The sequence below is a fragment of the Dama dama genome, chromosome 12 (genome assembly GCF_033118175.1).
Source record: "Dama dama isolate Ldn47 chromosome 12, ASM3311817v1, whole genome shotgun sequence".
Classification (NCBI taxonomy): Eukaryota; Metazoa; Chordata; class Mammalia; order Artiodactyla; family Cervidae; genus Dama; species Dama dama.
Genome location: NC_083692.1, coordinates 75,978,516 through 75,995,439, shown reverse-complemented (window position 1 = coordinate 75,995,439; position 16,924 = coordinate 75,978,516). Strand labels below are relative to the sequence as shown.

The window sequence follows — 16,924 nt, the reverse complement described above, 5'->3', positions numbered from 1 at the left end:
TTAGTAAGTATATGTGGAATTTGGATTCTAGCTGAAAACATTCCTCAAAATATTCCATGATAGAGATGTACTATAATTTATTTATCAATTTTCCTAGTATTAAATATTTAGAGTTTAGCAAGACTACTATATAAACACCTTTAGACATAAATCTAAACTTCCAGTCATTTCTTTTTTAAGGGTTTTTCCACTTTCACTTTTTACATGACCACTTATAAAATAACATAAACTTTCAGTTATTTCTTTAGACTAACTTCTACAAAGGGGATTCCCTGGGTTAACGAGTAAGTATATTTTAAGACCCTTGATAAATATTAATTCACTCACTCAAACAACATTTGCAGAATCCCTACTTGGGTCAGGCACTGAGATAGACACGACATTCCCCTATGAGTATGGAAGGAATGTTTGAAGGAAGGAGGAAGAATGGAAGGAAGAGAAATGTTTAAAGGAAGAGAACGTTTAAAGCAGTGTTAGTCTTCATGATAACTGCTGTGATAGAGGAAGTACAGTATTAAGGGAACGCACAGGTAGTAAGACTACTTTGGCTGTGGAGTTCCAGGAACACCTCCCAGCTGGAGTGCCGACTGAGCTAACACGTAAGGGAAGATGGATGAACTTGGTAAAGACTACGTCAAGTAGGAAGAGGCCAAAGGAACAGCATCTGGACCGACCTGGAAGCACCCATGGAAGCACAAGTGGATAGCACTTGGGTAGATGGTAGTTCCACTGTTTGATATAGAAACAAAACAACAGTGGGTTTGTCTTATTTGTTTCTTTTCTTTGGGGAAGGGAAGAAGATGAAAAGCTAAACTAACACTTAATTTTAAGTATTTCTGGATTCTTGGAGAGAACCCAGTGAAACATATCATACACTTAGAAAAAGATCAGAGGAGGGAAGACTGAATGGAACACAAAGTGGCTCCATGGAGGGTCGTTCCGCTTAGCGACAGAAATGTCTCCCCAGCCTCCAGGAAAGGGTGAGTTCTCACATGGATGCAGAAAAATAGAACTCTCAGGAAAATCAGGATAATAAGCTGCCAAAATGCTTCTCTACTCCTACCTTCTCTAAAATATTTAACATTGTATTTCAGAAATGAAAACTGTGATTCCACAAGTAATTAAAAAAAAAAATTGGTACTTCCTTGGTGTTCCAGTGGTTAAGAATCTGCTTTGCAATGTAGGGTATGTGGGTTCGATCCCCAATTGAGGAACTAAGACCCACATGCTGCAGAGGAACTCAGCCCATGCTTCAGAACAAGAGAAGCCCCCACATCTTATCAAAGACCCAGTACAGCCAAAACGTGAAAAAACACAATAAAAAATGCAGTGTTGCATAAAATTGAATAAAATGTTGCTTGATGCAATTTAACCACAATGTCATTAGATAGGATGATACTAGCTCCTTTCTTAGAAGCAGGTTTTCCAGTATATAAGATGGTATTCAGGTTCAAGTGAAGTGACAAAGGCCAAAGTAAAGTAACTTAAACACAAGATCTACTGTATTTCCTTCTCATGTTGCAGTCCAAATATAAGCAATTCAGGGCAGATATAGGAGATCCATAGCTTTGGTGATGGCCTCAGTCCATCTGGGTTGCTATAACAAAAATAGCACAGTCTAGAGGCATAAGCAACAAACATTTCTTTCTAACAATTCTGAAGGTTAGGGAGTCCAGGATCAAGGTACCAGTGGATTGGGTATCTGGTAAGGACCCACTTCCTGGTTCATAGACCACCATCTTCCTGCTGTTCTGTCATATGAAGGAACAGGCAAAGGAGATCTCTGGGGTGCCTTTTATTTATAAGAAAATGAATTCCATTCAAAAGACCTTCACCCTTACAACCTAAGAATTTCCCAAAGGCCCCATGTCCTAATACCATCACACTGGCAATTACATTTCAACATACAGATTTTGGCAGGACACAGATATTCAGTCCACAGCAGTGACTAAGTTTCTGATTGCTATGTGTCCCTCAAAACCCACTTCTATTTGGGGTCCGAGACATATGTACAACAATCTGCACAACAGTCCTTCCAATTGCCACAATTTTATGATTTAGGAGATGAGGCATATAGATTGTAAATGGCTGATCCACTGTGACATAGTTACTAAGAAGAAGAATCATAAAATACAATTTATGCTTAGCCCTCTTTCCACAGAGCCCTTAAAATGAAATAAAAGATTGGTATTTTTTAAAAAATTGAAATCATTCCAGTCATCTTTTCTGACTACAGTGCAGTAAGATTAGATCTCAATTACAGGAAAAAAAAATATTGAAAATTCAAACATATGGAGGCTAAATAACATGCTTCTGAATAAGCAAGAAATCATAGATGAAATCAAAAAAGAAATCAAAATATGCATAGAAATGAATGAAAATGAAAACACAACAACCCAAAACCTATGGGACACTGTAAAAGCAGTGCTAAGGGGAAGGTTCATAGCATTACAGGCTTACATCAAGAAACAAGAAAAAAGTCAAATAAATAACCTAACTCTACACCTAAAGCAACTAGAGAAGGAAAAAATGAAGAACCCAAGGGTTAGAAGAAGCAAAGAATCTTAAAAATTAGGGCAGAAATAAATGCAAAAGAAACTAAAGAGACAATAGCAAAAATCAACAAAGCTAAAAGCTGGTTTTTTGAAAAAATAAACAAAACTGGCAAACCGTTAGCAAGACTCATTAAGAAACAAAGGGAGAAGAACCAAATTAACAAAATTAGAAACAAAAAAGGAGAGATCACAACAGACAACACTGAAATACAAAGGATCATAAGAGACTACCACCAGCAGTTCTATGCCAATAAAATGGACAACTTGGAAGAAATGGACAAATTCTTAGAAAAGTATAACTTTCCAAAACTGAATCAGAAAGAAATAGAAGATCTTAACAGACCCATCACAAGCAAGGAAATCGAAACTGTAATCAGAAATCTTCCAGCAAACAAAAGCCCAGGACCAGATGGCTTCACAGCTGAATTCTAGCAAAAATTTAGAGAAGAGCTAATACCTATCTTACTCAAACTCTTCCAGAAAATTGCAGAAGAAGGTAAACTTGCAAACTCATTCTATGAGGTGTCCATCACCCTAATTCCAAAACCAGACAAAGATGCCACAAAAAAAAGAAAACTACAGGCCAATATCACTGATGAACATAGAAGCAAAAATCCTTAAAAAAATTCTAGCAAACAGAATCCAACATCATATTAAAAAGATCATACATCATGACCAAGTGGGCTTTACCCCAGGAATGCAAGGATTCTTTAATATCCACAAAGCAATCAATGTAATACACCACATTAACAAATTGAAAGATAAAAACCATATGATTATCTCAATGGATGCAAAAAAGCCTTTGAGAAAATTCAACATCCATTTATGATTAAAACTCTCCAGAAAGCAGGAATAGAAGGAACATACCTCAACATAATAAAAGTTATATATGACAAACCCACAGCAGGCATTACCCTCAATGGTGAAAAATTGAAAGCATTTCCCCTGAAATCAGGAACAAGACAAGGGTGCCCACTCTCACCACCACTATTCAACGTAGTTTTGGAAGTTTTGGCCACAGCAATCAGAGCAGAAAAAGAAGTAAAAGGAATCCACATAGGAAAAGAAGAAGTGAAACTCTCACTGTTTACAGATGACATGATCCTCTACATAGAAAACCCTAAAGACTCTACCATAAAATTACTAGAGCTAATCAATGAATATAGTAAAGTTGCAGGATATAAAATTAACACACAGAAATCCCTTGCATTCCGATACACTAACAATGAGAAAACAGAAAGAGAAATTAAGGAAACAATACCATTCACCATTGCAACAAAAAGAATAAAATACTTAGGAGTATATCTAACTAAAGAAACAAAAGACCTATACATAGAAAACTACAAAACACTGATGAAAGAATTCAAAGAGGACACAAACAGATGGAGAAATATACTGTGTTCATGGATTGGAAGAATTAATATTGTCAAAATGGCTATACTGCCCAAAGCAATCTATAGATTCAATGAAATCCCTATGAACCTACCAACGGTATTTTTCACAGAACTAGAACAAATAATTTCTCAATTTGTATGGAAATACAAAAAACCTTGAATAGCCAAAGTAATCTTGAGAAAGAAGAATGGAACTGGAGGAATCAACCTGCCTGGCTTCAGACTATACTACAAAGCCACAGTCATCAAGACAGTATGGTACTGGCACAAAGACAGAAATATAGATCAGTGGAACAGAATAGAAAGCCCAGAGATAAATCCACGAACCTATGGACACCTTAGCTTCAACAAAGGAGGCAAGGATATACAATGGAAAAAAGACAACCTCTTTAACAAGTGGTGCTGGGAAAACTGGTCAATCACTTGTAAAAGAATGAAACTAGAACATTTTCTAACACCATACACAAAAATAAACTCAAAATGGATTAAAGATCTAAATGTAAGAACAGAAACTATAAAACTCCTAGAGGAGAACATAGGCAAAACACTCTCTGACATAAATCACAGCAAGATCCTCTATGACCCACCTCCCAGAATATTGGAAATAAAAGCAAAACTAAACAAATGGGACCTAATGAAACTTAAAAGCTTTTGCACTACAAAGGAAACTATAAGCAAGGTGAAAAGACAGCCCTCAGATTGGGAGAAAATAATAGCAAATGAAGCAACAGACAAAGGATTAATCTCAAAAATATACAAGCAACTCCTGAAGCTCAACTCCAGAAAAATAAATGACCCAATCAAAAAATGGGCCAAAGAACTAAACAGACATTTCTCCAAAGAAGACATACAGATGGCTAACAAACACATGAAAAGATGCTCAACATCACTCATCATCAGAGAAATGCAAATCAAAACCACAATGAGGTACCATTACACGCCAGTCAGGATGGCTGCTATCCAAAAGTCTACAAGCAATAAATGTGGAGAGGGTGTGGAGAAAAGGGAACCCTCTTACACTGTTGGTGGGAATGCAAACTAGTACAGCCGCTATGGAAAACAGTGTGGAGATTTCTTTAAAAACTGGAAATAGAACTGCCATAAGACCCAGCAATACCACTTCTGGGCATACACACCGAGGAAACTAGATCTGAAAGAGACACGTGCACGCCAATGTTCATTGCAGCACTGTTTATAATAGCCAGGACATGGAAGCAACCTAGATGCCCATCAGCAGATGAATGGATAAGGAGGCTGTGGTACATATACACCATGGAATATTACTCAGCCATTAAAAAGAATTCATTTGAATCAGTTCTGATGAGATGGATGAAACTGGAGCCCATTATGCAGAGTGAAGTAAACCAGAAAGATAAAGACCAATACAGTATACTAATGCATATATATGGAATTTAGAAACATGGTAATAATAACCCTATATGCAAAACAGAAAAAGAGACACAGATGTACAGAACAGACTTTGGGACTCTGTGGGAGAAAGCAAGGGTGGGATGTTTCTAGAGAACAGCATCAAAACATGTATATTATCTAGGGTGAAACAGATCACCAGCCCAGGATGGATGCATGAGACAAGTGCTTGGGTCTGGTGCACTGGGAAGACCCAGAGGAACTGGGTGGAGAGGGAGGTGGGAGGGGGGATCAGGACGGGGAATACATGTAAATCCATGGCTGATTCATGTCAATCTATGACAAAAAACCACTACAATATGGTAAAGTAATTAGCCTCCAACTAATAAAAATAAATGCGAAGAAAATGAGATAAAAGAGAGGATAAAATTGAATATTATAAATAAAAACTCCATTGAATTTCTGATTTCCTTAAAAGTTACCTGGTTATAAGGAACATTTTCCAGTAAGCATAGGAAACAAATAATACTAAGCTAACGTTCCTCCTCAAGGTAAAAGAAGCCAATTACCAGGACCAAATGACAAAACAGAACTTGGAAGGAAACTTCTTTGCTACCTCCTAGCAACCTCAGTAAACGGGGGAAATATAGACCTGAGCGCACAGTGTCCCTTCCCTGAAAGTGAAGTCGCTCGGTCGTGTCTGACTCCTTTTGACCCCATGGACTGAAGCCCACCAGGCTCTTCTGTCCATGGGATTCTCCAGGCAAGAATACTGGAGTGGGTTGCCATTTCGTTCTCCAGGGAATCTTCCGGACCCAGGTATTGAACCCAGGTCTCCCGCATTGCAGGCAGGCGCTTTAACCTCTGAGCCACCAGGGAAGCCCATCCCTTCCCTAGTCCTCCATTATAAAAGGCTCTTCCCTGGCCATCCTCCCACATCTCTGCCTGGGAGAAGTCCACTGAGCCAAGGAGATACCTCTTCTAGATTTTGCTCTCGTTACCCAGATCCCAGGATTCCCTGCACACAAGGGTTCCCCAGGTCCACTTTTAAGGTCTCCATGTACTTCTTCCAAGGACCTTCTTCCATGACATAGATATTCCACCAGTGTATACACATCCCAAGCCCAAGAGGTAGTCGAGGAATGCCTCTTTGCAGGGATTGTAATCATGTTGGGCTAATGTACCCCCATCAAGAATACAATCCAAAAATAAATCTGGGTATATATAAGAATTTAGTATACTATAAATGCAGTATCCCAAATCGATGGAGCAAGTATGAAGTTTTCAATAAGTAGCGTTCCTACGAATGTCTATACATTTGGAAAAAATAAAGAAATGCAAGTCTCTACATAAAAATTAATTCCTTTTGGGATATACTCCTTTGAATCATGTGGTTCAAACTGGAGCTGCTAATTTCTTGCAGAATCATCTCCCAGCCACCACTAATTAATTGGTCACATGTAGAGCAAAGCTGGGCTAACCCTAGTAGCCAGCACAACTTGTCCAGGGAACAGCATCTGACTCACACTGAGTCAACCAGAGCCCTTCCTGGGAGGTTCTAAGTTGAAAAGAGAAAAAAAGAGAGGCATTGAGTCCAGTCCTTCACAAGGGGATACGTAAGAAGATGGGAGCACAAGAGCTGTAATCAGCCTACATGTTTACATGACAAACTTAAATCCTCCATTGTTTTGAGATCTCCTCGCATTATATCTCACTTGCTTCCTCTCTGCTTCCTTCAGAGTCAAGTTACCTCTACTTCCTTTTGGCACATAGCATTTATGCACTTCTCTGAGCACTTACCAAACCCTTTTGAGTTATCACTTTACTGTTCATTTCTACAACCAACACTTCTTATTAACAGGGACTATTTGGGGAGTTAGGGTTACACCACTGTTGAAATCTGTCTCATGCCTGGAGGAGCCTATAGGCTGAGGAGAAGTGGAGTGGTTAGACTACACTTCTGAGAGGCAGGCTGCCTGGGTTTCAATTTATTGTTGAGCAGTTCTGTGACTTAAGACAGGTAAATTCTCTGAGCTTGATGCCTTCATCTATAAAGTGACGCTCATGAGGAGAGTTGTGAGAATTAAAGGGCTTCACAAATGTTTAGGATCACACCTGGCATCTGCAGATCAAGGATGCTTTCTTTCACCTCTTTATGATCAGTGCTCAGCAGAGTAGCTGGCACACAAGCATTTATTTCAATATATACCTGTCAAATGAACAAATTCTGTGGGTTTAGAAAAAAAAATTCTCTTAGTTATAATGAAGGACAAATCCTGGAGCCACAACACCACCTTGTGGAGGGATATCAAGGCTTCAGGAGCATGGTGTTCTGTGCTCAGGGGTTTGTATTCAGCTCTGCCGGCGGCCCCCACCACTGTGTCGCTCACAGCACAGAAGTACAAGGCAGAGTCACTCCCTGCAACAGATGGTTTCTTCAGGTGGAAAGAGGTTTGGCTCTTGTTAAATTCAGCCTCAAATCCATAGTTGCCTTGAACCAACTTGTCCCCTCCGATGTATTTCAGAAGGAACTGGAGACCTTGATTGCGATGTTGGACATACCAAAAAAGATAAGGGCTCCCCGACACTGAATAGGTGCACTTCACAGTCACTGGATCCCCTTCCGCGACAGGGACCTGATCTTCTGGCTGAGTCACCGACTGAGCTCTCAGTCCACCTGGAAATTAACGCACAAAACGTGAGTGAAGCTTCTGAAAAAGAACGTGATCGGGTAATACAAGTTGAAACCGAGAAGGGAATGTCACTCACTGAGCATAAACAGAATCCCAAGTGTCCAGATGTGCGCAGAGGCCATGGCTCCCGCTGGGCTGGATGGGGGCTCTTCTGCAGCTCACCTCTGCTGGAGATAGGGCACCACCCCAGAGACTATGTTCCCCACGAGCACAGCGTTTTACAAACGCCGCCTGCTGCTTCCCGGCACCTGTATCTTCTCTCTGTAGAGCAAGCTCTTCCCTCAGACCTCCGTGAGAAGCAAGACCGCAGCACCTCCTGCACTCAAGGCAAACCGCACAGAGCAGCGCCCCCTAGAGCCCCCTTAGAATCAGGAGACTTTCCAGGCTAGTAGCTCAGCCGCTTAACTAGTGACTCAGCGGTAAAGAAGCCGCCTGCCAACGCAGGAGACGCAGGTTCCATCTTGGGTCAGGAAGAGCCTCTGGAGGAGGAAATGACAACCCACTCCAGTACTCTTGCATGGAAAATTCCATGGACAGAGGAGTCTGGGCAGGTTACAGTCCATGGTGTCACAAAGAGTCAGACACGACTGAGCGTGCCCGCGTGCACGCACGCACACACAGACACACACAGACACACAGACACACACACACACACACACACACACACACACCCTCTTATCACAGGACCAGTATCTGGGTGTCTACATTTTCCATTGGTGTTCAAGGAGAAGAATCAGGGATGTATGAACTAAAGTGGGAAACAATTCATCCTGGGTGGAACTTGTTTTAAATGGTTTATGCTCTCTCAAAATAATGCAGGGACAGAAAGAAGGGAAATGCATATTTTGATAGGATGGGGAAATAAATAGAAAAAAAAAGAAAGGAAAGCATAACGTTGAATGGAGAGAGAAGGAAAAGTGAGAGACAAGAAAAAACAAAATAAGGGGAAAGAGTAAGGCAAGAGAAGACGAGTGGTAAGAACGACCTTATTTGTCTCTTTAGAAATAATTTAGAGCTGACTTCCAATTAAACCTTTTTGACCACAATATAACTTGGGTTCTTCTTTTGGTTCGGTCTGTTAGGACCTCTCCCTCGGCTATTTAAATAGTCATACAAGAAGAAATTGAACTTTCTCTTTAAACATTTTTAGAGAGAGAAAAAGAAGGGATGGTGTTATAAACTTGTTATAAATATTCGTCCTATTAAAAAGTATGTTTTACAGCTAAAAAACTTCTATGAAGGTTTGCAAAAATAGAAATTTTCCACATAGAGAGGCTACTTAAAACAGACTTCAGATGAAATACACTTGGATTAAAAGTTTATGGTTAACTAAGCTTGAGGTATTATGATGATGACAAAGAGTTCATTTTAAGGGGAAGACGGCTAAAGTTTTACACTAAAAACTGCCACAGTAGCAGCAGAGTGATTATTCAATAGAGTCGAACTTAAAGAAAATAAGCAAGTATCAATATGAAGAAGTTGTTTCTCTGATTTTCCTTATTTTTCCTTTAAATAAGATCCAAAGAAACCACCCAGTTTAGAAAGAGGATAGAAAATCTCTTTGTTTTTAATCAGAAAAAAAAAAAATGTGGAACATAGCTATTTCACAAAGCTTTGCTAAGGATCTCATACTTAACTAATTGAAACCTTGACCCTATTATAATGTCTTTCTTTGAAATATGTAAGTTATATTTAAATAATAATCTTCAAGTCCCAAAGAGCGCTATGATGAATGGGAAAATAGAATAAATTTCTTCTCTTTCTGTCGAGAGCTTAAGTGTTAGTGTTGTTATCTTAAAAGGTACTGGCAATCATCTCCAGAGGAATGATTGAGAAAAGCTTAAAGAAAAGAATATTTTTAAATACATGTGCAGGATTAGGGGAAATCTACAAGAGAAGGTAAAGCACCCTGGGACCAACAACAGTAAGAAAACTTCACCACTCCTAGGCTTGAAGGGACAGAGGAGGAAGAAATTATCCCAGCCTGGGAGACCTGGAACTGAGGTGGATCCACAGGACCTGTGGATCTCAGCACAGGAAAGAAAAGATCGCAGAATATAAACAGGCTGACCACTCTTTCCTGCCAGTGCCTTCCACTGTGCCAAACCCAACTAGAAGCAAACAAGACAAGTATAGAAGTCAGCCTCCTGGGTGTAGAGCAGGATGGAAAGTATACTTTGAGAGGACAACAGAGAACATCCAGTCCCCTGACACTGGGTTTCAGTTCAGTTCAGTTCAGTCGCTCAGTCTTGTCCAACTTTTTGCGACCCCATGAATCGCAGCATGCCAAACCTCCCTGTCCATCACCAACTCCCGGAGTTTACTCAAATTCATGTCCATCAAGCCGGTGATGCCATCCAACCATCTCATCCTCTGTCGCCCCCTTCTCTTCCTGCCCCCAATCACTCCCAGCATCAGGGTCTTCTCCAATGAGTCAGCTCTTCGCATCAGGTAACCAAAGTACTGGAGTTTCAGCTTCAGCATCAGTTCTTCCAATGAACACCCAGGACTGATCTCCTTTAGGATGCACTGCTTGGATCTCCTTGCTCCAAGGGACTCTCAAGAGTCTTCTCCAATACCACAGTTCAAAAGCATCAATTCTTTGGCGCTCAGCGTTCTTCACAGTCCAACTCTCACATCCATACATGACCAATGGAAAAACCATAGCCTTGACCTAACAGACCTTTGTTGGCAAAGCAATGTCTCTGCTTTTTAATATGCTATCTAGGTTAGTCATAACTTTCCTACCAAGGAGCAAGCATCTTTTAATTTCATGACTGCAGTCACCATCTACAGTGATTTTGGAGCCCCCAAAAATAAAGTCTGTCACTGTTTCCACTGTTTCCCCATTTATTTGCCAGGAAGTGATGGGACCAGATGCCATGATCTTAGAAATAGATTCAAGGATTAGATCTGATAGACGAGTGCCTAAAGAACTATAGATGGAAGTTTGTGGCATTGTATGGGAGGCAGAGATCAAGGCCATCCCCAAGAAAAAGCAAGGCAAAATGGTTGTCTGAGGAGACCTTACAAATAGTTGTGAAAGAAGAGAAGCGAAAGGCAAAGGAGAAAAGGAAAGGGATACCCATCTGAATGCAGAGTTCCAAAGAACAGCAGGGAGAGATAAGAAAGCCTTCCTCAGCGATCAATGCAAAGAAATAGAGGAAAACAACAGAATGGGAAAGACTAGAGATCTCTTTAAGAAAATTAGAGATACCAAGGGAACATTTCATGCAAAGATGTGCACAATAAGGACAGAAATAGTATGGACCTAACAGAAGCAGAAGGTATTAAGAAGAGGTAGCAAGAATACACAGAGGAACTATACAAAAAAGATCTTCATGATGCGGAAAACCACGATGGTGTGATCACTCACCTAGAGCCCGACAGTCAGGAATGTGAAGTCAAGTGGGCCTTAGGAAGCATCACTGTGAACAAAATCAGTGGAGGTCATGAAATTCCAGTTGAGCTCTTTCAAATCTTAAAAGAGGATGCTGTGAAAGTGCTGCACTCAATATGTCAGCAAATTTGGAAAACTCAGCAGTGGCCACAGGACTGGAAAAGGTCAGTTTTCATTCCAACACCAAAGGGCAATGCCAAAGAATGTTCAAACTGCCATACAATTGCACTTATCTCACATGCTAGCAAAGTAATGCTCAAAATTCTCCAAGCCAAGCTTCAACAGTATGTGAACCATGAAATTCCAGATGTTCAAGCCAAATCTAGAAAAGGCAGAGGAACAAGAGATCAATGGCAAATATCAGTTGGATTATAGAAAGAGCAAGAGAATTCCAGAAAAACATCTACTTCTGCTTTATTGATTGTGCTAAAGCATTTGACGTTGTAGATCACAACAAACTATGGAAAATTCCAAAAGAGATGGGAATACCAGATATCCTGACCTGCTTCTTGAGAAATCTGTATGCAGGTCCGGAGGCATCAGTTAGAACCGGACATGAAACAACAGACTGGTTCCAAATTGGGAAAGGAGTACGTCAAGGCAGTGTATTGTTATCCAGCTTATTAAACTTACATGCAGAGTACATCATGAGAAACGCTGGGCTGGATGAAGCACAAGCTGGAATCAGATTGCCAGGAGAAATATCAATTCACTCAGATATGCAGATGACACCACCCTTATGGCAGAAAGTCAAGAGGAACTAAAAAGCCTCTTGATGAAAGTGAAAGAGGAGTGTGAAAAAGTTGGCTTAAAACCCATTCCATGGGGTGGGTCTCAATAGAAAATATCATCAACTGTTACATTTCCTGTTGCCAAAATCAGAGAAAACTCCCCACTAAAACATTAATAATAATATCCACACAGTCCTGACTAAGCTGCAGGCTCACTACAAGATTCCCGGGAACTTTGCCGTTATTCCTGTCTCCCTTTGGTCCCCAAAGGACTGAACCCTGAAAATTGATAATGACCCAGAATCCTTATGTTTCTGCTTCATATATTACAAAAATAAACTATGATACCAATCAGAATCGAAAACATTTGCCACTCGCCCCACCATCATCCCCATTCTATTTGCCATGCCGGCCACAACAAGGGAGTAGGACAAAAGACAAGAGAAAGAGGGGTAACAGAGAGTAAATGATCCAGAGAAGGCTTGGAAAGAATCTTGTGGGGTTTAAAATACCAAAAGAAAGTTCAAAATTTATGTGACAATAATTACCTGACACTTAGACTAAATTTTCCAAAACTGAGCTTGTTGTCTAAAGTGACTGCATGCAATGTGTGTGTAAGGGTGTGTAGTGTGTGTGTGCACAGTGTGTGTGTGCAGGTGAGTACATGAACGGAGGGGCATCAGTGAGCTAAGTGACTACAGTATGCATACCATACATTGTCTCCTTTTGTATAACTGAGCATCTCAGAGACAATAATGGGACAAAGTCATCATGTCCCTTTGTGTTTTTTGAATTTTAGAACATAGAAATGGAATACCTATATTAAAAATAAATAAGACCAATATTTTTTAAAATAGTAAAGTAATACATAGGTTTGCTAATACGTTCTGAAAACAGTACAGTGAAATAAAACTTTAGAAGCCACTACTTTGGGGATCCACTGGGCTGTGACTCCCACCCCACCCGGGGATACTGGGCAGGTGCAGCCTCATCTGTCGCAGTGTGCATCCTCACGATGCAGTAGTACACAGCGCTGTCTCTCAGGGAAGCCCGGGGCAGACTCAGGGTGCTGACCTTCCTGTCAGTAGGAATGAACAGAGATGCCACTTCATTTTCCACGTTTGTCTTATATCCTTGAATGATATATTGCGGTCCCTGGTTGGGGAACTGTCGATACCAGAAGATATAGTCATTTGTAGCTATCGTGGTGTGGTTACAGGATATGTTCACCTCTTGTCCTTCGTATGAGTCAATGAAGACGGGCTGGGAGGTCTTAGCAAGACTCAAAGTAACTGTGGACGTGAAAAACACAACACTAGCTCCTATTTTGACATCAAAGTGAAGGTCCAACTCACCACCCTCCAGGTTCTATCTCAAGTAAATCCCCTATCTCCCCACCATATACAGACACACACAATTTACTTCTCACTTGTGTTTTGGGACATATTTTTTTAAAATAATTACTCTGAGGAATCCCAGGAACACATGAACAGACAATTTACTTCTCACTCCTCTGTCAGGACACATTGCTTTACATATATTTATTCTGAGGAATCCCAGGAACACACGAACAGAAGTGGCAAGTCTGATTTCTTCCTCCCATGGACACACCAGAGCTCAGTAACCCCAAATGTCTTTATTTCTCTCACTCCTCACATAAATGCCAAGGAACAGCCTGGAGGAAAATAGGACCCCAAAGCCATCCCTCAGCATCTTGAATAAAGAGCAGTGGTACCAGGCAAGGTTGTAGATCCTTGTCTGGACCCAGATCCCAATTTCTCTTAATGCTGTAATAACTCACCCAAGGTCAGGAGCACGGTCACTCTTGTCATCTGCCTCATATTCTAATGCAAACCAAGACCCAGGGTCTCAGTTCTGCTGCTGTGTCTGAGCCTGGACCAGGCTATGAACCAGGGAAGAGAGGTGGCAGCAAATTCCAGAGCCCACATGAGCAGCTCTCACACAGGGGCTGTCCCCAGAAGCAAGCCAACAGCAGGGCCACAGCTCCTCAGAATGGGCTTCCCCTCAAGGTTCAACTGAACATTCAGGAAGAAGAAGAGTGGTAAAAACTTTTAGCACAACAGCATAGCAGCCTGGATTTCCTTTTAGATCTTTCCTATGATCTAACCCTCTAAAGATTTGGTCTGAATGAAACAACTATTTCAAATATAGATCCCACTGGGCTCCTTATTCCTCATCGACTTTCCACAATTCCAGAAGATGCTCATCTACTGTAGTCAGTCCATCTGAGATGGTCATTCATGCCCAGAAATCCCCCATTGGTTCCAACGAACCAATGATGAAATGAAATCTTAATCTTATTCCACAAAAGAGCACATGAGGCCATCTGAACTGGACCTTTCATCTCCTGACACCCTGGTGTCCTTTTGTAATCACAGTAAGTCCCCACCTTACATCTGCTTCCCAAACTCACTTAACAGATATTAAACAGAGAAGCGGACCCCTCACTAGTCTGTACTGACTAGCTGCTGTTGGTGCAGCTAAGTCGCTTCAGTCATGTCCGACTCTGTGCAACCCCATGGACTACAGCCCACCAGGCTCCTGTGTCCACGGGATTTTCCAGGCAAGTGTACCAGAGTGGGCTGCCATTGCCTTCCCTGACTGACCAGTCCGACTTTCGACTGATGTGGATTCAGTCACCAAAACAGGAAGTGACAGAGAAGAAGATAAGCCCCAAGTTCAGAGTCAGTTCGGTTCAGTTCAGTCGCTCAGTCATGTCCAACTCTTTGCGACCCCATGAATTGCGGCACGCCAGGCCTCCCTGTCCATCACCAACTCCCGGAGTTTACTCAAACTCATGCCCATTGAGTCGGTGATGCCATCCAACCATCTCATCCTCTGTCGCCCCCTTCTCCTCCTGCCCTCAGTCCCTCCCAGCATCAGGGTCTTTTCCAATGAGTCAACTCTTCGCATTAGGTGGCCAAAATATTGGAGTCTCAGCTTCAGCATCAGTCCTTCCAATGAACACCCAGGACTGATCTCCTTTAGGATGCACTGCTTGGATCTCCTTGCTCCAAGGGACTCTCAAGAGTCTTCTCCAACACCATAATTCAAAAGCATCAATTTTTCAGCGCTCAGCTTTCTTCACAGTCCAACTCTCACATCCATACATGACCAATGGAAAAACCATAGCCTTGACCAGACGGACCTTTGTTGGCAAAGTAATGTCTCTGCTTTTTAATATGCTGTCTAGGTTGGTCATAACTTTACTTCCAAGGAGTAAGCGTCTTTTAATTTCATGGCTGCAGTAACCATCCACAGTGATTTTGGAGCCCAAAAAACTGAAGTCTGACACTGTTTCCACTGTCTCTGCATCTATTTCCCATGAGGTGATGGGACCAGATGCCATGATCTTAGTTTTCTGAATGTTAAGCTTTAAGCCAACTTTTTCACTCTCCTCTTTCACTTTCATCAAGAGGCTTTTTAGTTCGGATTCAAGACGGATCTAAATCCAAATCCCAGCTCTTCCACCTTGTGACCTAGGGCAACTCTCTCCTTGGAGCCTCAGTTTCTTCATCTGTAAAACTGGGACAATAACACCTACCTCAGAGTTAGCCTGTTGTAAACAGTCAGCAGTAAACTGTAATTGCTTCCCTTTCCTTTCCTTCTTTTCTAAACCACATGTAAAGAACCATGACAAGTAGAAAGCAATTGTGTAGGAATTATAGTATATGTGACTATTTTTAATGTGTATATGGATCATTCACTCTTCCTTCAAGAAATATCCAGTAGAGAATCCCTCCCCTGACAGTCCAGTGGTTAGGATTCCAAGTTTCCATTGCAGGGTGTATGGGTGGGGAACTAAGATCCCACAGCCAAAAAAAATAAATAAATTCCCAACATAAACTCAGTAACAGTAACAAAAAATAATTTTTTAACTCTGAAAAAGAGCTAAATCCAAAAGATATCTTAATGTTAGTTGAATCAGCCAATTGCAACAACCAAACACGTTAAATATTCACATTAATGTGGACAAAAAGAGTGGTATGTTGAGTTCCCTGCTCATGTAATATGGGAAAAGAAAATCACTAGAAAATATTTGGGGAACACTTCTTCCAGGTCTAAAATTGTTGATAGTATTCTAAGTAAGCAACTTTTTCATTTTCCCATGGAAAAGATCAATGAGTGCTGATGACTTCCAGTAACATTTTGACACAGTATATATGAAATACCAAGTATGGAATAACCAGCTTCCCTTCAGTACCAGGTGGAGAAGAAAGAAGGATTTATGAGAAAGTTAAATATGCTAGAACACCTTGTACAGAAGTAACATAAAAGGGTACATTTTAGAATCAGCTCCTTGCAACAGTGACCCCATGTGGTAAATATACTTGGACAGAAGATATGTTTCACAGGAGTCAAGAGGTCTCAGATCCATGCAATTTATGGACCGCCCATCATATTTCTTTGTTAAAGATAGGAGCCAAGAGTTTGTCTTGATCACGTGGACCATGGGGTCTATTTTAGGCAACGGAAAACATTCTGAATGACGATCCAGACAAACCAGTTGCAAGAAATTTTCTGGACATGATAATTGTGCAATTTTATGCAAAACACTTATTGTCTGAGCAAAAGTTTCTTCACTTCTATAAGAGATTATGTAGATTAATTAATTAACTCTGATTTTTAATTAGTTAATTTTACATAATAAAGAACTTTCATAATACGGTTCTTTATGAACTACATATTTCTATATAAATACAACTATGTTTAACAAAGGAAATATCACAAGACCAAAACAATGACCCTACTTTTTCAGAAC

General features: G+C 40.8%; 2 gene segments (V, D, J or C); both read right to left on the bottom strand.

Annotated features, from left to right (window-relative positions):
* Positions 1-7,478: 7,478 nt before the first annotated feature.
* On the bottom strand, positions 7,479-13,237 carry LOC133067338 (T cell receptor alpha variable 3-like). The segment is given in 3 exon segments: positions 7,479-7,994; positions 8,087-8,271; positions 13,216-13,237. Coding segments are annotated over 2 exon segments (525 nt in total).
* On the bottom strand, positions 13,066-13,982 carry LOC133066908 (T cell receptor alpha variable 4-like). The segment is given in 2 exon segments: positions 13,066-13,433; positions 13,943-13,982. Coding segments are annotated over 2 exon segments (408 nt in total).
* Positions 13,983-16,924: the final 2,942 nt, after the last annotated feature.